The sequence below is a fragment of the Typopeltis vanoorti genome, chromosome 6, assembly GCF_054136105.1.
Source record: "Typopeltis vanoorti isolate ZY-2024b chromosome 6, IOZ_Tvanoo_1.0, whole genome shotgun sequence".
NCBI lineage: Eukaryota > Metazoa > Arthropoda > Arachnida > Uropygi > Thelyphonidae > Typopeltis > Typopeltis vanoorti.
This window is the reverse complement of record NC_143554.1, coordinates 24,872,755-24,894,562: the sequence shown is the minus strand read 5'-3', so window position 1 is coordinate 24,894,562 and position 21,808 is coordinate 24,872,755. Positions and strand designations below refer to the sequence as shown.

Here is a 21,808-nt window from a genome sequence, read left to right as displayed (position 1 = left end):
AACTTGTAGGTATCTATCATATCTCCCGTCTTCCTTCTCTCCACTAGTGCCTGCAAATTACATCTTTTCAATCTTTCCTCATACTCGACATTCCAGAGGTCAGAAACTACCTTAGTCAGTCGCCTTTGGACCCTTTCCAACATCTCTTCGTCATTCTGAAAACCAGGTGACCAAATCTGGGCACAATAGTCCATGTGTGGCCTAATCAAAGCCTTATACAATGGAACAAGAATCTCCCTATTTCTACATGTCAGTGTCCTCCGCATCATTCCCACAAGTCTTTGTGTTGTCTTCACAATTTTGGCGATGTGTCCCCTAAATTTTAGATCCTTATCCACTATCCCCCCCAGATCTCTTATTTCCTCTACTTCCAACAATATAATCTCACCAAGCATAAATTCTGCATCCCATCTTTGTTTTCCAAATTTTAAAACCTTCCATTTTGCAACATTGAACTCACATCCCCATTTGCCTGCCCAATCACTCAATTTATTCACATCTTCTTGCAAGGCCACAACATCTTCACTACTCTTTATGGGTCATCCCAACTTTGCATCATCTGCAAACAACTGAATATCTCCATCCAAATCTTTGCCAATATCATTAATATACAAGTTAAATAGTAATGGCCCTAAAACAGACCCCTGAGGCACTCCACTAGTGACTTTCGTTTTCCTGGATATTGCACTTTACGACAGATCTTCACTTTACGACAAATAGTCGAGAAAGCATGGGAATATAACAGAGATCTGTATTTAAATTTTGTTGATTTGGAAAAGGCATATGACAAGGTGCCAAGAGAGAAGCTATTCAATACGCTACAGTTGTATGGTGTCAATGGGGCATTATATCAAGCAATAATTAGTCTTTAATTGAGTTGTAAGTCAGCAGTTAGAAATGAAGGAAGTACAGGAAGATGGTTTAATGTTAAATCTGGTGTGAGACAAGGATGTACATTATCCCCTCTGTTATTTGTTATTCATTATCTATATGGATCACATTATGAAGGAAAGTGGTATTAAACATGATATCAAAATTGGAGATGTTAATGTCAGCTTCATGCAGATGATGTTATACTTCTCAATAAATCCGATACAAGTCTGCAAGATTCTCTGACTAAATTGAATAGCTGTTGTAATAGATATGGTATGAAGGTCAGCAATAAAAAAACAAAGACAATGAAAATAGGCAGAATCATTGAAAATGTCAACTGTGTTGTGAATGGAGAACCTGTTGAACAAGTGAAACATTTCAGCTACTTAGGCACGATTTTTACTGAAGATGGTAAATTAAATATAGAAATAGACAACAGAATCAGCAAAGCTGGTATGGTAGGAAGTCAATTGAATAGATTCATATGGAATAAGAGAGAAATTAGTCGGAACACTAAATTAGCTGTATACAAGACAGTGTTCAAACCAGTTTTAACTTATGGATCTGAGAGCTGGGTCAGAAGTAAAACACTTGACCAAAGACTAGAGACCGCAGAGTCCTGAGAAAGATTAGAGGCATGAACAGATGGCATCAATGGCAATATCATATTAAAAACGAGGATATTAGGAAAGAACTTGACATTGTCAGCATCCAGGAATGCGTTAGCAGAGCTAATCTCAGATGGTATGGTCACCTAAACAGAATGGGCGAGGAAAGATTAGCAAAACTAGTGTTCTCTGCCAGGTTGGCAGGAAAACGACCCAGAGGAAGACCAAGATATAGGTGGATTGATATGATACAATGTGCCTTAGACGATAGAAATATAAGATCTGATAATATTGGAGTCTTGACAAGTAATAGACTGATTTGGAGGAAAATTGTAGATAGGAAGTTAGTAACGAAGTAAATTTTTCGTGTAGTACTATCATATCCTGTACACCCCTTGAGGGTACATGTCAGGAATTTGATGATGATGATGATAAAGGTCAAAACCGGTCTGGGTAGTGGCCCCTTGCCTTTAATATATAGCATCATACATCTCCTCCAAGAGATGTGCTTTGCATTAAGGGTAAATATTATGAATAGTGATCAGAGCTTATTCTACCTTTACCACGAGTTGCCTTGGACTTGCACTACGTGCGGGTTCCTGTAGACTTGCAACACTTGCAGGTGCAAACTTGACTGGCTTGTCTGTTTGCTTACTTGGGAAATGGAGTAAAAAACCAGGTTTATATTTAAAATAACTTGGTGTCTTTAACATATATTATACCCAAGGTAAAAAACTTTCTACAGTTATTTTTGAGACTTTATACATCGGATATCCTATGCAGTTCGCGACAGGTCTTAATGGCACATTTTCTTTATGCAATTTAGGAAGGTCATACAAATCTTGGAGCAAAAGCATGATGAAGTTTTAGCCTTTTTACTGTTTCTTCATCCCAGGAATTAAATTCATCCAAGAGGATGTTAAATTTATTTATTTGTGATTGAGTTGATTTTGAATTAGAATATAAGTTTTCTAAAATAATTGTTGAATTACAAGTGCTCAACTTTTGTGGCTTAGTAATAATTATGTTTTTGTTATGTGTTAGAGAAGATAAGGTTTGAAATTATTATTTAGATAGATTACATTTTAATAAAATTTAATAAAATGATTGATTTTAATAAAATATGTACTGCTTGAAATCAAGATATCTCAATAAATCATTATCTCCTGAATGCAATCAATAGAGTTCATAAATTATGTTCTACTGATTCTCTATACAAAGAACTGTTTATTATGAGAACTACCTATATCTCTATGATTATAAGCAAAAACTATAAAAAAAAAATCAGTAATCATGGCTATTGTCATAACCTGCCTCAAGAAGAAATTACCAGAATTTGTATTCCATATGTTAAAGGACTTACAGAAGAAACCGCAAGACTACTTCAGCAAATTAACTTACAAGTCTCTTTCTGCCCAGTTTGCAAACTTAATACCTTCCTTATCTCACTTAAAGACAAATATCCTACTCTACTCTTCTCTTTCTTATCATGGACTTTACAGAATCCTCTGCTCTGGCAGCTTATGTTTATTAATTAAATGACCAAACTGGTTGTTCTGCACAATTCATCTTGAAGACCATCAGGTATATGTCACTTCAAGAACCCAATAAAACCGATTTAGCAAGCTGCACATTGTCTACACAACACAAGATTCAGTGGAACAAAACCAAAGTGCTACACAAAAGTTATTTTCTTCCAGAAAGACTATACAAGGAAAGATGTTAAACACACATTCACAATCCAAACCTGAAGAAAGGCAATTGCCTTAAACTTTCTCAGTTTTGTTAAGATATACTGACTAATACTTACTATTCATGTGCTCCTTAGTTTGTAATTAATTTATTGTTTACATTTAAAAATAATTTATGAACTAAATTATTTTATTGTAATTTATTTTGAATATCTATTAATGGGTGGAGCTGTTCTCTTGCAGCTGATAGTGCACATAATATCACAAGCTTTCAATTGAATTGTTGTTCTATTTTTTGGTGTGTGTGTTTTCTTATAATTGTATTGACCATGGCTATGAAACTTAGCCAAAAAGTTTACAAATAAAAACATTTAAATTAAACCTAAGTGATTCCAGTAATATTTTATGATGAATTCTTCCTCTTATGTCTCAACCTCATTGTTTCCATTATCCAAACATTTGCTTAGACTGAATAACAACTGAATAATAGAAATCATCCTTACAGGAATTCCCCATTGCACCTCAAATTCCTGACCACTATTCAAGCTTTGGTTCTCAAATAAGTGTGCCTATACAGTACAAGGAAAAAAATTCAGCATACCACAAGCAGTTCAAGACCAAAACTCTAGCTACACACCCCATCTGTGTTGCTGCTTGCAACAGCTGTAAAAATAAAAACCAACATCACCAAATCATGATTTTGAAAGGGCAAATTCTGCAAACTCACCTCCTGTCCAAATGGCAGATAAGTCTTCTGGTCCCTTGCTAAGGCCTTGTGTACAACTTTTGCTAATCTATATTTCCACCACTTTCATGTCTGGATGTGAGAGTGGTGGAACACTAACTGTCTGCCCCCTCCTTCATTATATTTACCTCTGTTTTTTGGAGCAGCTTCCCTCACTCTGTCTCTCCCAAAGACTATGACCTTCAGTTCTCAAGAAAAATGTCAACAGATTCCTTCTTTCTTTTTCTTACCCCCCCCCCAACAGCACCAATATGCTATAGGTCTTTTATGGCCTTTCATGTGTAGCTCAGATATACAGTAAGCTACCATTTGTCCAACCATAATGGGAATGCAGTTTGCCATTCTGATATGTTAGGTTTGGTTACAAGGTGCCCTACCATAATTTGGTTGAAATATGTTGGTCAGTTACTTGAAGCAGAATTGTTTTGAAGGTCAGATAAATGGCATATTATTGCATATATACTGTATATATAAAAGTAGTGTAGATTGTGTAGTGTGCACAATCTACACTATACAGTACAAGGAAGACTAATAGAGTGCCTTCCCACAATAAGTTCTTGGACTACCATGGAGGTGTCACGTGATAACGATGAAGATTAAACAACAAAGGTGACCAGCATGGTAAGCATGATAAAATCAGATTATGAGAAGAAATTAGCTGAGCAGGACAAAGAAAATTCTAGAGTGCCTTCATTATGTGGCAAGTGAGAGGAATAATGACTATGGAAGGATAACTTGAATGAGTACTCATGGTAGTTAGGTGAAAGAAGTAGCCAGATTAGATGAGTTACTCAGTGACCACTTTGCAACGGTATATTACATAAGTGAGGTTACGGCTATAAAAGTTGGACATGGACTGATGTGGATATCAGCTCATGTTTTTCAAGAATGTGCAGAGGAACTGGAGGTGCCTCTGACTTGACTGCCAAACCTGAGGCGTAAATTAAACCAAGTCCCAAGAAAGTGAAAAGAGGACAAAATAATTCCTTTGCATAAATGAGGCTCTAAGACTAATAGTAAATTATAGACCAATCGGTATCTTAGGATTGGTGGCAAAAATACTGGAAAAGTTTGTCGAAGAAAGAATTCAGGAACAGATAAGATAAGAATATGATACTTGGAAGAGTACATGGCTCAAGGCATGAAAGGTCAGTCATGCCTTTAGTAATTTACTTACTTGTTATAATAGTGGTCTTTTATGATCTTTATGTATTTTTTAGATAAAGGGAATGGTTACGCTATGTGATATCACTGGATGTTTTGCAAAGGTGTTTGACTGAACACTGCATTGAACTCATTTACACAGATTAGAAGAAATGGAGATAGATATGCAACTGATGATATATGGATATGAGGGTGGCTGATGGATAGATACCACAAATATTATACAGAGGAGCAGAATCCAGGAGAAAGCAGGTGACTAGTGGTGCACCATAAAGGCACTCTACTTGGACCACTGCTATTTAATTTGGTACATAGATGATATAGGAAATAATTTGAAAATATTGAGGAGGGTAATAGTGAATCAGGGCAATATAGGAGCTTGTAGGATGATTTAAATAGGCTGTCAGTATGGGCAAAAGATAAAAATGGTGTCAGTTTAATGTGGAGAAATGTAAGGTATTCATTTTGGGATAAATAGATTGCTATATACAAATTGATGGAACTGTACTTCATGAAATTGATGAAGCTAGGGATTTGGAGGTAGCAGTAGAAATAGAGAGAGAAAGAGAGTTGAAGATTAGAGGGCATATTGCTAAGGTTGAGTAGCTCATAGGATCACCTGGTTATCAAAGAACACACTAATGAGCAGAGATAGTGTTCTTCAATAACCAAGTGATCCTATGAACTACCAAAGTTTAGCAATATGTCCTCTAATCTTCAACTCTCTTCTGTGCATAAGTCAGGTCACTCCAGGTTTTGAGAATAAAGAAGCAGTGGAGATGATCCAGATAAAGATGGTGAGTGGCATGTGGAATTCTCTATGATAGATTGAAAGTTTGTTGGTTGCAAAAGTTGACCGATAGGTGAAAAAGAAGGATATGTTAAAAACATTTAAATTACTAAAAGAGTTTTATAGGATTAATGCAGGGGAAATGATTCAGCACTTGGCTAGAGGCCGAAAGAACAAGACATGACAACTGGAAATTAAGTAAGAGTGTGGTTAACAAGGATATGAAGACTAAATTTTTTTGCTTGGAGGGTGGTGAATGAATGAAATGGGTTGCAGAGTCAGTTGTAAGTGCTTTGTCTGTTTGTAGTTTGGATTTCTCACGATGGTTTCTCACATTGGACCCCCCCCCATTGAGTACTGTTGCCAAATGAAAATTACTAAAAACAGTTAAATCTTTTTAAAAAAAGGAGCTAAAAAGGAGTTAAAAATAAAAATTTGAAGCTAAAATTTTAGAAGTAGTAGTAGTTGATACTTTTCAGTTACTTACTTTATTCAAGTAAGGCCACTTATATACTTGCATATAAGTGGCTAAAGACCTTCCAAGTGGTCTTCTGCGCTTAATTCACCCACGTTTTTACTTAGATTTTCAGCTTGATTATATGTGTCCATCGTTCCCATATTTCTCAGCATAGATGCTGCTAAATGATAGCCGGTACAGCACTTGTTATGCCTGAAGCCATACCTGACTGACAAAATAGCTGTCAGCATTGGCAATTCCATCTTGCTTCTTAATTTAGCTTTAACTACATTCGTGAAACTAAAAATTTGTTCAATTTCCGCATTAGAATTTGACACTATTAATAAATTTATTGCATACTGAGCAATTTCTTTAAATGGATTCATTCCAGATGCATGTTTGTATTCTCGTACTTCAGTCTAGAATAGCTCAGTGTTTTCTATATTTGTCCATTTAAGTGGATAGTATTGTACTGGTATTCAGTAGTAGCAACATCTTTTTCTGTTTTCAGCATTATTTCTAAGATGGGAGTAACAAGTTCTTTTATATGTTTTAGGGTATTGTCAACAGAAAAAGAAGAGATCATTCTTAAACTATTCAAGTTTTCAGGCAACCTTTGCTTAAGCTGTTTGAAGAGACCAAGAAGAAACTGTCTTGCTCTGTTTCTAAGATTCTGCTTATCATTTTGTGTTATTTTCTTTTGCATCATCAACTCTGAATTTTTTCTTTCAAATTTATAACCAAGATTTGGTTTGGGATCCAAACGGTCATCAATCTTTGACTCTAGAGGATGAGAGTTGACTGTGGATGATTGTAGCACTAACATATTAGCAGTAGAGCGAATCAAACAAGAAAGGTCTCAAATAATCTCATCTTATCCGTACTGTTATATTCAAAAATTTTGTTAACTTGCTGAACTTGAACTAGAACTAGAACAGGATGCAAAAATAAAAGGTACAACAGATTCCTTTCATCTTTATACATCTCTCACAAATGAGCTTTGTAACATTTCTCAGTCACACTCACGACTTTGAAGCGAGTTTTTAATTCCAACCATTGGCTGAGAATTCTGTCTACTGCAGGTTCAAAGGAGAGCCATCTCATTGCACTGCTTACAATTTTCAGAGCAGCATCATTTTCGTTGATAGTTTGATACAGCTCTTTGTATGCTGCTTGTCTTGAAGAAGAATGCGAAAACCACTTATACGTTTCAGCAACTAAAAATTCAAATTTTCTTGGGAGATATTCTGCACAAGTGTGAGACATTGCCAGTTGTAATGAATGGCATACACATCTAATTAAATTAAGGCGGGAATATATGCCTTCAGTTGTTCATAAATGCCATTATTGACACCAGCCATAACACTGCCATTGTCTGTACCAATTGTAATGAGATTTTTAATGTCTAGTTTCTTGGTCAAGAGCTCTTTTTTCAGTCCAGCCACAATACCACTAGCATCACACTTTTCTAGAACCACCATGCTTAGAAATGTGTGCATAATTTTGTTGAATTTCTTGCTATAATAAATGATGGTCATTCCTAAAATCTTATTCACTGTGATATTGTTCGATTCATTTATTAGTAAGCAGAAATTTTCTGTATGTTCAGAAATTTTCTCCAATGCCTGCAATTAGATCTTCTTCACAATGCTCACTTAGAATACTCTTTACGATTGCAGAGATCTTGGTTCAGTGTATTTTTACCTTTGGCATAATTTATGGTCTGGGATGATATTTTTGCAAAGATCTAATTGCAAATTGTTGAATGATGAGTGATAACAAAGAAATAATGCTAAGCTGCCTTCAAAGTTCACTGTCTCATCAGACTTCTTCACAAGTATATTTGTAAGAGGAACAGCCTTATATGGAACTGCAGCAAGATTTTTCTTAATTTCACTATGCTTTACAAGCTGACAATATTTAGCAGCTATATCACATCTGCAAAACTTACAGTGGCCTTTTGTAGCATCACCAGGAACTACACATAGTCATTTACTAAACATTTCCATTTTGAACCACTCCTTCCTAAATTTTTGCTTGTAAGCCTTATTTGTCTCTTTGCTCATTTTTGAAGAGGGTATGCAACTCTTACTGCAACGAATTACGATCGGTATTTGAAAACTTCCCACTTGCTATCGTAACTACCAACCAGAGCACTGTGCAACAGACTAACTTCTAGAGGGGTTATCAACTTCAAGGCAGCAAAACAGCAGACTGTTGTGTCACGTGACTGACTGACATCATCTCACATTTGAAACATGTACGGAAAACTTGTAAAACAAATTCTTTAAGAGTAGATTATAAAAACAACTAAAAAGAGCTAAAACAAGTTCTGAAGAAGCTAGATTTGGAACTAAGTGCTAGATTAAAATTTTTGGAGCTAGGGAAGGAAAAAAGCAGCTAGATCTAGCTCCAAAAGAGCTAAATTGGCAACACTACCATGGAGGTGAATGTACAGTAATAATAATAATAATAATATGTTTTCAATATGATTTTCACGCTATATCTAAGACAACACAATGAAGAGATAAGTTATTTTGTAGCTTTAAACTATCATTTAAATAATAAAGATATCTTTATGTTTTAAATGCATGTATTAATTTATTATTTTTATGTGTATAAATTGATCTTTACTGTTGAATTTAAGAAAACCACTGCTAGATTATTGTTTTTTCTTATTTTCCTTAGTTTATAGTGAAAATGAACCAGACCTCAACAATGAGCTTGAAATATCTGTAAGTAAATGCTTTATTATATAAACTATACCACTTACTCCATATGCTTATTGATTAACCTATTTTATTATTATTATGATGTTGCTGATGATCACAAATGAATTACAGCCCACGAGAGTTGAAATTCCAAATGATCATGGGAGATAGTTCATTTAAGGCTTGTCTGGTATTAGAGAGTTGGAACAGGTCATCCCTCATACTAGACAAGCCTCAAATGGTACGAGAAAAATATAACAGGACAAAATGTATAGATAGTTGTTGCTATATGCCAGAAGATGCAAAGGAAACTATAGATGGTATACATTGGCAAATTATTTATGTGAACAAAGGGTGGGTGATTATTTCTGGAGAGTTCAACTATGGCGACATAGATTAAAGCAAGAAAGAGCAGAAGGGTTAAGGAAATAATGCAGCTGCTGAGAAATTATGTTCTATTTTATGTTTATGCATAGATCCGAACTATACTATGTAAGCTTTCTAAACCAGATCCAAAGAAATATAGTGGTTAATCCTTATTGCTAGTCTTCAATGTCTGTATATAGTGTGTGTGTTCTTCTGGCCAGTTTGTCTGTTTTGCCAGATGAAAAACTGGTGTTTCTGGGGTAAAAAAAAAAATCTGGTTAACTTATCTACAGTTGAAAATCCCTGATAATGATTCTTCACATCTTAGATGGGCTTCAAGACCAGGGCATTATTGAAACTGACTGATTTACAGAGGGGCTCAAGAGAAACTTGAGACATAATTACCTAAAACAGCATGACAGGATGACCCAGGGTTTTAGAGTACTCAATCTGGAGATAACTTTCAAGGATTTGTCACTGACAAAGATAGCTACTTGCCTCCAGTTGGGAGAGTGATCATGCAGTCTTGATCTGGGAAGTGGCTAAGCATGTCAAATTTTTAGTTAATGATTATGTAAATATAGCTCTGCAGAGCCAGTGATCATTACAAAAATAGGAGGCATGGCATATCATACAACACTGTAAGTGGAGGATATTTGGTGCATAGAAAATAAAGGAGTGTTTGAGAGACTATCACATTCCATACTCAGATCTAGTAGGAGTAGGATGAGTATCATCTTTAAGGAATTAGTGACAAAAAAAAATGCTGTGGAGAAAATTTAAAGAAAAATATAATAAGAAGCTGTAGAGCAGTAGAAAGTACCAGTAACAGACATGCTAAGGAAAGTAAATCAGATAATGAGATTAAATTACTTGAGCACAGCATTTTTTTTTTTTTTTTTTTTGTAGCTAACCCTTAATGACGCTCATCCTACTCCTACCAGATCCTGAGTATGCAATGTGATAGCCTCTCAAACTCTCCTTTATTTTCTGTGCACCTGATATCCTTCACTTACAGTGTTGTATGATATGCTATTGCTCGAAGCTTTTCAGTTGACTCCCAGACATTACCAATGGGAATCTTATCATGTATGGAGAAAGTATGAATGAATATGAAGCTGATGACATATTATTATTATTATTATTATTCAGGCCTCCATGGAGTCAAAAGACTCATCGTGAGAGGTCCTTCCTAAGAACATAAAGTCTGTCAAGACTCATCGAGGGGGAGGTCCCCCCTAAGAAACACAAAGTCTATCATACTATTCCTTAAACTCATTGACCGTTCTTGCCCTTACCACTCTATCAGGCAATGCATTCCACGGCTCAACCACCCTCCATGCAAAGAAACCACTCCTCACCCTCTTGCTCACAGTTTCCTTGCGTAACTTCCAGAGATGGCCTCTTGTCATCACTCCTTCCCACTGTTCAACCAAGTGAAAGAACTCCCCAGTATCAACCCTGTAACCACCTCTCAACAGTTTAAAAGTCTCAATCATATCACCTCTCCTTCTATTCCTTCTATCCGCCAAACTCTGCAGTGAACATTCCCTCAGCCGATTCTCATAACTATCCTTGTACAGTCCTGAGACCATCTTTGTCAACCGTCTTTGTATCTTTTCCACAGTGAATTTATCCCCTTCAAATCCTGGGGACCAAATCTGAGAACAATAATCCAAGTGTGGTCTGATCAGACACTTATACAACGGCATGATAACCCTCTTATCTCTGCAGGTCAGTGTCCTTCTCATAATTGCAGCAATCCTCGGTGTTACCTTCACCACCTTTGCAATATGTCCCCTAAACTTCAGGTTTCTATCAATCATCAACCCCAGATCTCTTGTCTCCCCAACTTCCTCCAGTATAACTCCTCCAATAGAGTATGCTGCATCCCATCGATGTTTCCCAAGCCTCAAGACCTTACATTTTGCTGCATTAAACTGACCCCCATTCATTTGCCCATCTATCTCTTCTTCTTCTTCTTCTTCTTCTACAGCTTCTCCCACTTAAGTGGGGTCACTGTTTGTTATGAGTCTCCTCCACACCTTCCTGTCTTGGGCTGTCACCAGATCCAAGTTCTTCATCTTCAAGTCCTCTTCTACCAGCTCCCTCCATCTCTTCTTTGGCCGCCCACGCTTCCGCCGTCCTTGAACATCCATCTGCATGACCCTTCTTCCCACATATTCGTCCTCCCTCCTCATCACATGACCAAGCCATCTCAACCTTGCCTCCTGTATTTTTGCTCCTAAGTTCATAACTTTCACTGTTCCCCTGACATAGTCATTTCTCAGATGATCCTTTCTGGTCACACCACACATCCACCTAAGCATTCTCATCTCTGCTACTTCCATCCTGCTGATGTTATTTTTCCTCAGGGCCACAGTTTCTATAGCATATGTCATAGCTGGCCTCACTACTGTCCTATAAATTTTGCCTTTCAGATTGATCGGCACCCTCTTATCGCATAACACTCCAGCCATCTCCCTCCAGTTCCTCCAACCCGCTTGTATCCTGCATCCCACTTCCTTCTCAGCTCCTCCATCTTCTTCCACTGTTGAACCTAAGTATCTAAAGTCTGTCACCTTCCTGATGACATTTCCTTCCAGCTCCAGATCTGTCTCCTGGCCACCACCCACTGCGCAACACATATACTCTGTCTTACTTCTCTTCAGTCTCATACCTCTCTCTTCTAGTACTTTTCTCCATCTTTCCAGTTTAGTTTCCGCTTCTTCTCTTGAATCTACACACAGCAAGATGTCATCTGCATACAACATTGTCCAAGGTGCATCTTCTCTCACCTCCTCTGTTACCACCTCCATCACAATATTAAACAGAAACGGACTTAATGCTGACCCTTGATGCAAGCCAACTGTTACTTGAAAACTTTCTGTCTGTCCCAAACAGGTCCGAACACTTGTCTTCACATTTCTGTACATTTCCTGCACCAACCTGACATATTTCTCCAGAACCTTCTTCTCCCTCAGACATCTCCAGACTTCTTGCCTTGGCACTCTATCATATGCTTTCTCCAGATCAAAAAATGCCAGATGTAGCTCCCTTTGTTTCTCTCGATACTTTTCCATCATCTGCCGTAACCCATAGATAGCATCTGTTGTTGATCTACCAGGCATGAAGCCAAAATGTTCCTTTGCAATCTTCACCTCCTTCCTCAATCTACCATCAAGAACCCTTTCTAGGATTTTCATTGTGTGGGACATCAACTTTATTCCTCTGTAATTTTTACAGTCTTGTGCATCCCCTTTACCCTTGTAGATGGGGATAAGTGTACTCTCCCTCCTTTCCTCGGGTATATTTTCCTGTTGGCAAACTTTCATGAACAGGTCCCACAGCAGGTCAATTCCCTCTTCCCCCAGTGCCTTCCATGCCTCCACTGGAATTCTGTCAGGGCCCACCGCTTTTCCATTCCTCATCCTCTTCATGGCCTCTGTCACTTCCACTCTACTGATGTTCTGCACCATCCCCTCAGAAGGTTTCCCATCTTCTCTGTGAGTCCTTGCATTTTCCTCATTCAAAAGTCCCTCAGAGTATATTTTCCATCTGTTTCTTATGTCCACATCCCTCCATAATACTCTTCCTTCAGCATCTTTGATCTGCCTCACATGTAAGATGTCCTTTGCTGCTTTATTTCTACATTTCGCTAGTTGGTAAAGTTTTCTCTGTCCTTCCTTTGTTTCTAATTGATCATACAGATCTTGATATGCCATGGCCTTCGCCTGTGCCACAACTCTCTTGGCTTCTTGCTTTCCCTCTCTGTACACCTCTCTGTCCTCTTCCACTCATGACTCACCCCACTTCTGCTTTGCCTTCCTCTTAGCTGTCACTGCCACTTGTACATTATTATTCCACCACCAACCCTCCTTCTGCTCTCTAATCTTTCCAGATGTCTCACCAAGCACCTCGATTGCACAGCTCAGGATTTGCCCATCTATTTAGCTTATTCAAATCCTCTTGCAGGTCTACCACATCTGCACTATTACTAATAATCCTTCCCAGCTTCGCATCATTCGCAAACAACTGAATATCCCCTTGCAATCCACTGGCAATGTCATTGATATAAAGGTTAAACAATATAGGTCCTAGTACTGAGCCCTGTGGGACCCCACTTGTAACCCTCTGTCTCCTTGAAACTGCTCCACCATACACAACTCTCTGATACCTATCAGACAGCCAATCCTGAATCCAGTTGACCAATCTGACCAATGTTGTAACTTAAATATCAGCTTATCATGTGGCACCCTGTCAAATGCCTTTGCTAAGTCTAACAAAATTGCAGTATATGCCTTTCCCTCATCTAATGTTCTTGTAACTTTATTATAAAAGGCTAGCATATTGCTAAAACAAGAGCGCCCTTTCACAAATCCATGTTGACTCTCACAGATAACATTACCCTCAACTGCCCAGTGCTGTATACGGTCCCTCACTACTTTCTCCAAGATCTTAACAACTACTGATGACACACAGACTATGGTACAATAGGATCTATGATAAGGCAGATGAAATTGGAATGCTAGTGTTTACACTGATATTAGAAAGGATTTGAGGAGAAATATCTGTTTTTTGCTGATAGTACTAAACTAAGAAGGACAATGAACGCAATTAAAGATCTTGCAGAAATTTTTAAATAGACTGGTGGTGTGTGTGGGAAAGGAATAATAGTTGCAATTTCAGTTTGACAAAGAGTAAGGTTATGAAAATTGGAATCAAAAAGCATTCAAGCTATGTATTCAATTAATGGAATCAGGCTGCATGAAGTTGATAAGACTGGGGATTTAGGGCAATGTATATACAGAGAAAAAAACATACATACATATATATAAATATATATATATATATTAGTAGTAGTAGTAGTAGTACGGGCAACTCCAAGGAGTCCTTAGACTCATTGAGGGAGGCCCTAACATCATGTCAAGAACAACTATTCAACATTCACACAGTATCTATCATACTTCGCCTTGAACTCATTTACAGTCATTGCACCCACAACAGACTTTGGCAGCTTATTCCACTCATTCACCACTCTCCAAGTAAAAAACCCAGCTATAACACCCTTGCTAACCACACTCTTGCCCAGCTTCCATGAATGGCCCCTAGTCCAACCAATACCAGTCCAATTCTCAAAAATATCTCTTTATCCATTCTCTTTAGCTCAGCCCTCCAAACTATCCAAATCATCTTGCAAAATTTCAACATCCTGTGCATTTACTATTGCTCTACCCAACTTTGCATCATCAGCAAACAAATGAACTTCCTCTCAGATCCTTTCCTATATCGCCTTTCCTATATGTTGCAAAATTTCAACATCCTGTGCATTTACTATTGCTCTACCCAACTTTGCATCATCAGCAAACAAATGAACTTCCTCTCAGATCCTTTCCTATATCGCCACTAGTCACAGGCTGTCTTTTGGACTCTACTCCTGAATAAACCTCTCTCTGATATCTCTCCATCAACCACTCAGCTATCTATCTCACCAACCCTATACCCATCCCAATATTCTGCAGTTTACTGATTAGAATTCCATGTGATATCCTGTCAAAGGCCTTAGCAAGGTCCAGTAGGATCACTGTAAACCCATTACCCTTATCCAGTTCAGCTGTCACTGTGTTATAAAACGTGAGCAAGTTACTGAGGCATGATCTACCCTTCACGAAACCATGCTGTCCCCCATACAGTATCCCATTTTCATCTATCCATTCCTGTAATATTCTCTTAACTATTTTCTCCAAGACCTTGACAACGATTCCTGATATGCTGATCAGTCGGTAACTTACAACAGCAGTCTTGGAACCTCCTATATGCAGTGGTACTATTTTCCCCTCTTTACACCCCACCTTGGGACTAATCCAGACCTCAGACTCAAATTAAACAAAATGGTTAAGGGCACTGACAATTCTTTAGCCACTTCATCAACTGATTCGGTTAACTCCTTACCATCGGCATTGTTTAAAATCATTCTGCCGTCTACATTTTTTCTTTTACTTGCAACATATCGAACAAACTGTTTGGGATTCTCTTTAGCCTGCATGTCTAATTTTCTTTCATAATCTGCTTTTGCTTTTCTTACCACACTCGTTACCCTTCTGGCCTGCACTTTATACCGTTCATGTGCCTGCAGGTCACCTTTCTCCTTAAATTCCTTCCACAGTTGTTTCTTTTTTTGCAGCTCAAGCTTAATGGTGATATTCATCCATTTAACCCCTACTTGATTTACTATTTGGACTTTAGGTATACAGTCAGCCATACCTCCTGCAAACACTCCTTAACCAACTCCCATGCAGTTTTACATGCCATGGCACTGAACCAAGCAAACTCCTAAGCTTGTCATACTTACGAGCCCAGTAATTCCACATGTACCCTGTCTTAATTGAAAATTCCACACATTTAGCCACCTCACAAGTCAAGACCCTATGATCCCTCTCACCAATTGGTGGCAATGTGGTCATATTCTTTATAGCCAAATTCTCAGATGCAATTACTAGGTCAAGCATTCTCTGACCCCTTGTATTTTCCATTAGATGCTGTCGCAGATAGTTATCCCTTAATAACTGCATAAAATGCAATTCCTTCCTCCCATGTGTTCTCTCTTCCTTCCAATCAGTGTTACCATAGTTGAAATCCCCCATAATAATTATCCGTCTTCCACTCATTGCTTCTATTTGCTCATGCACACTATCTCCACCATCTATTCCATCACCTGGTCTATAGCAGCACCCAATTGTATATTTTGTTCTGCTAGCCTCAATCTCACACCAAATGGCCTGAAATGTGCTCTTTTCTCTATCCTGCAGTTCAACTTTTATTCTCCTTGGCTGCAGTTCATCAGCTCTCATCAATAACACTCCTCCCCCCACTAATGCCAATCTCACTAATGCCAATAACTTTGCAAGGAGTTGCCCGGTGTTGTACCACTTTACCCCAGTCCTGAAGATACTTTCAGGCACAAACTTTGTTTGCACACACTTGGATAAAGGATTAAACTAAATTTATTATAGTCTGACCAAATGAAAAATAAACTTTGCTCAAACATGATCTCTCTTTAGTAAACTGATACAATTCATTGCAAAGTATAGCTTCTCCATCAGCCCATTTCTTTATGCAAATTCTTACCGACTTCTCTAAAATCTTCACCACCACTATAGAGATACTTATAATCAGCAGTTAGACATATCAGTTTCCCATTATACACTGAAAGTGTATAATGGAAAATATCATACATTCATGTGGCATTTTTCCTGACCCACTCATGTTATACAAATATGTCAAGGGCTTAGACAGTTCAGTTAAACATTCCTTTAGTATCTATGCCGATATCCCATATGTCCCTAGTGATGAATTGTTCCAGGTTATGTAACTATTCTAGACCCTCCAGAATTCTGCACCTCAATTTCTCCATCTAGTAGTAGCCCCATGTATCATGTTGCATACATCAGGTAGTCTTAGTAATCTTAGCAAAGTGAGCACTCATTATTTGAACCATCCCATTTTCTTCTGACAAAGGTACCATCTGCATTCACTAAAGTTATTCTTCCATCTTCGGTTGCATTTAGCCTGCACAGTCAATTTCTTTTCATACTCCAGTTTAGCTTTCTATACAACTATGTAAAGAAAAAGTTAATACTCTTAACTTTTCTAGTCTGCACTTTATATATTTCATATTTTCTTTCCCTCTTATTCTATATCACATCATTTTGATACCACATCATTTTGTTCTTATGGATTTCTTGTTTATTAAGGTTGCACATCTATTTTACTTGCAGAATATTTGTTTTTAAAGAACAAATATTCTGCAATTTAAACTGGTTGAGTGGGCCTCACATGATGAGTCTGTTGACTCCATTGAGGTTACTCCATTATAATAATGGAGGAACCTCCCCTCCATGCATTTTATGCATTCAAATACATAAGCATATTTTCAAAGCTTCCTATGTACTGCTGATATCCTTCCCCTTCCCATTCGGTAACTGATACCATGGAACTGAACAAAGTATTCTCCTGAGTTTGTCATAATTTCCATATTTGTAGCTCATTATTCTATTATTCCGATGTCCTAATTGGAACAACTCTGTAATTAATTACTTCCCAGATCAGTATGGCATGATCAATGGTACTAACTGGTAGCTAAACAGTCACATCCTTATCTGAGACCCCTTTCTGAAGCTGTGATCACATCTATGACTCTTCAGCCTAAATTGCTTCTTTCACATACTTCTTGAGTTGTTTTTCAAAAGCTCAATAAACTCTGCTTCATTCTTATCATGAGTTTTCTCTGCTACCTGATCGATGTTCAGATAATTTAAGTCACCTTTAATGATTACTTGTTTACTACTCAGGGTAATTTGCCAATGCATTTCATCGTCTCCTGCTCCTGAGCCACCAGGTCTTCATCAATGTCCTACCTTATATTTCATTCTGTTAGCCTCTATTTCATGCTACATGAAATAGAGGCTAACAGAAAAATGCTGTACCCTTTACACTCAGTTCCAGTTACTACATATGACTCTGATAGCCAGGAGTCACTAATGCTAAATAACCTTAGATCAAAACATATTCATCAAGTCAACGAATTTAACCCCTTTGTTCCTGATGCACCTGGCATTTGTGTGTGGACATAAGTTATCGTCTAGCTTTTTTGTATACTTGGCCAATTTGGGCAACTTTCTTTTCCCATCCAAGCTCCAAGTGTACAGTTCTACCCCTTCACCAGATTCATAGTCATGCTTATTGATATTCATATTATTGTTCTATATGCATACTTTAACTGAACTTACACATTCTTACCATTCCTCCCATGATGATCTAGTTCCCTGAATCTCTGCATTAGGTCTCATCCCAGTAAATAATTTCTTCAGGCTCCTGATGCCAGATCCATTCAAGTGCAGGCTATCTCTCTCTTATAGAAGGCTTTTCTGCCACCAGACTCACTCCCCACATTTAAAAACTCGCATTTCTTCTACATTTCTTCTACCTTGCTACCATAGCCTCTCCTTCACTCATTCTTTCATATCTTGACAATAGACTAACAGTTTTCACTTTCTCATTCTTCTTTCTCACTTCTTTCATCAAGTATTTCAAGTCTTCCCTCATACTCTGTTTATCACTAATTAAATCATTAGTTCCCACAGCCACTACTTTTCTCTGTTTCTCTATTTTTTCTTTTTCTCTATTACATTTGTCACATTCCTATTTTTTGCTACTAGTAAGCTCAAGTTAATGACTCCATTGTAAAGTGCAAATTTAATTATCAAATGACCTATCGTGTTACTTCGTTTTATGTTTTATGTTCATCAATAACTTACTAATTTCCATGCTTTCTTGTCTCACATTATTCTCCTTATTTTTCTTATTTTTCTAAACATTAAGATTTTCATGATAATTCATGACTTTTTGTAACTCTCTGGTCACTTTTTTAATAATTCCTTTTAATCTGGAAGTTTTATATGTTCATTGTTCTTCATTTTGTTTCAGTCAGAATCAGTGTTGTAATGCTCAGTAGGATAATGGTTCTAATCACTGGCATCCATGATAGTTTATGCTTTTGACTCTTTGTTCTGATCTGGGCAATACTCAGGATCAGAGATAGTTTTTTTTTTTCCTAGGTTAGAAAGTAAATTATACTTGTCAAGAAATTATATTCTTTTCAATCCTTTATTCAAATTGTCACGTCAATTGCCTTAGTATTCCATAATGCAAAACACTCTGGATAATTAAAATCCTCTGGATCAGAGACAGTTTTATGTTGGGCCCATACACAAGAGGTTGATTGGTCAACCTATAGTACATTAGTACTGTGTACGGGTGGTGGGTTGGGAAAGGAGGAATTTGTTTACATTTGATTTGAATGACTTTAAATTGTATTTGTTGGGAAACACAGCAGGTAGGAGACTGTTCCACAGTGCAGAAGTTGCAGGAATGAAGGAAGAGGAAAAGAAATTTGTTCTGTTTGTTTCTAGGTGCACGTGTTCCAATGAGCTTAGTACTGAGCTGGGGAATTATTGATGTTATTTCGGATGAGCATTTTCCATGGAAATATTTGTAGAATATACTTACTGCAGAGACCAAACCTCTTTGTGAAACTGGGGGGAGAGAGTTGGTAAGGGATGGATCATTGGTAAGTCTAATTGCCCTCCTCTGTATTGAGTCAAGCATTTTGAGAGAGCTTTTAGTGGCCCCCACCCCCATATGTGGGAGCAGTACAGTCATACCCCAACTTATTCCACCCAGACTTACTCGAATCCGGAGTTACGCGGTTTCTTATATGTATGTATTCCCGTCTCGTTTCACGCCTCACCACTAGTCGTATCTTTCAGGTGCCAGCCGCATTCACCAGTGTCGCACATGCCATGAACAAGCACTGACATGTTTCGTGCGGTCTCCATTCATACACGATTTTTATAGTCTACAAACCTTGCCATTGTTTAATGTTATATTCTTGATAAAAATTTTATCACATAAAAAATAACAATGTCATCCAAAAGAAGCAAGTCCGATTCTTTTACAGCTAGCAAGAAAAGAAAAACATTGACTTTGGAAACAAAACTCAACATTATTAAGGATTTTGAAGGCAGAAGGAAAATTTGTGAGTTAACAAAGAAGTTTGATCTACAGGAATCCACAGTAAGAACAATCGTAAAAGAAAGGTTTACAGATTTTGGAGGACATAGATTCTAATGAGTAACAAATTGTAGCCACAAGGCAAGGAATAAAAAAAATCGTTAGCTTACTATGAAGAAATTTTGCGTGACAAGAAAAAAGATATTATGCTGTCAGACGAATCTATCAGATTTTATGAAGCCATCGCCATCGAAATAACTTTCTTTTTTTTTATGTATGAAAAATTACAATTATGATTATATTTCTTAAAAAATAGGTGTTTTTATAAACTTTTGGTCCCAATTGTATGTTTACATATATAAATTACATGCAAAATTATACCCCAAGTTACGCGAATTCGATTTACGCGCTTTTTGTTGGTCCCACCTACTGTGTAACTTCGGGGTTTTACTGTATTCAATGGTTGTTTTTTTTTGTTGATCGCTGTTATTATTTTTTATGTGCTTGTCGACGTGTCGCAAGTCACTTTTACTTGGCGCGGAAAGTTCGTACCGTCCTTCCTTTTATTTATAGGCCCAAAACGATGACACCTGACAATATTCTCGGGATCAATGTTGCATTCTTCGGCTAGTTTCTTGATGTCCTCTTGTAGTGATTTTCCAGCAGGAAGTTCAGAATGATGGCGTTGAGTTTTTTGTGTTCAGCCTCCATCAAATCGTTTACCGTTGATGCGATTAGATCGCGAAGTTCTTTCACTCGTGGAGTGGAGTTGCATTGTGCTGGTTTTCGCTTTGATCTAGCTTAGCTTCGACTGCATGTATTTTGTCAGTAAACGTTTCATTTAAAGCATTGATGTGCTGTTCGAGATTTTCGTTGTTTTAATGAAGGAAGGCACAGTGAACAGAAGAACTGCTAGTTAAGTTTGATAAGTAGCTTATGTGCAGCTTTGTCAATTTTTGCACAGGAAGCATGCAGCCAGTGGCAACAGAACCTGCAGAATATGCCCTTTTTTTTTGACCGGTTTTGCAGCTGCGGCACGTAATAGGATTGTCTGTGGCAGTCAACGGCACTGTGCCACTGTCATTGTGATCACCGCCACTGTGATCAGAGATGGTTGTATAACTGTCTCTGATCCAGAGGATTTTAATAATAAGGTGACACAAGTTTTTGCTACTCATATAAAAATATAGTATTCTAGCATTGATCCAACCTTCAAAACAATGATCCTTCAGTTAACCAACCCTGGTACGTTAGTCTACTTCTGGTACAGCACCGTGTACTTCAGTTATCCTGCCCTTCAATTTTAGGAACAGCAAATTGCCTTCCCAATGTGGTCAGATAAATGATAGATTACTGTATATGATTATTGCATTAATTCAATGCTACTTGACTTAGTCTGATTCCCGCTGATTAGACCTCAGAAAAGGTTGCAACCAGTATGAGTAATGACCCTCTCTTAATGCATAGCATTATGTACTTCTTAAATACTAAGGAATACTAAGGCAATTGATGTGAAGTCATCAGTTTCTACATAAAAGTAGGCTGATCATGAAGATACTTCATACAAAATCTTGTTTGCTTATACTGGATAAGGATTAAATGAGAATATAATTTCTTGAAAAGTATAATTTACTGTTTGAGAAAAAACTTTCTACAACTATATTCTTGTTTTTATTCTTTACCAAAACATGAGCAAATAAAAGTTTACATGTGAAGTAATGTCATGACTATGATATTTGTATATGGAAGCAGCTGACTTCATATGAGATTGCCCTGTTATTTCAGCTTCCTTTCTGATGTGGGTAGTGAAAAATCACTACCGACATCACTT

At 37.5% G+C, this 21,808-nt stretch overlaps 1 protein-coding gene across 3 annotated transcripts in view; it reads left to right on the top strand.

The window, feature by feature from the left end:
- Positions 1–21,808, top strand: part of LOC150105342 (calmodulin-binding transcription activator 1-like) — a 1,067,501-nt gene that overhangs the window by 648,847 nt on the left and 396,846 nt on the right. For all 3 annotated transcript variants that reach the window (XM_090394729.1, XM_090394728.1, XM_090394730.1), the window contains one exon: positions 9,017–9,063. In XM_090394729.1, the coding sequence (XP_090250855.1) occupies positions 9,017–9,063 (47 nt within the window). The remainder of the gene's footprint in view (positions 1–9,016; positions 9,064–21,808) is intronic.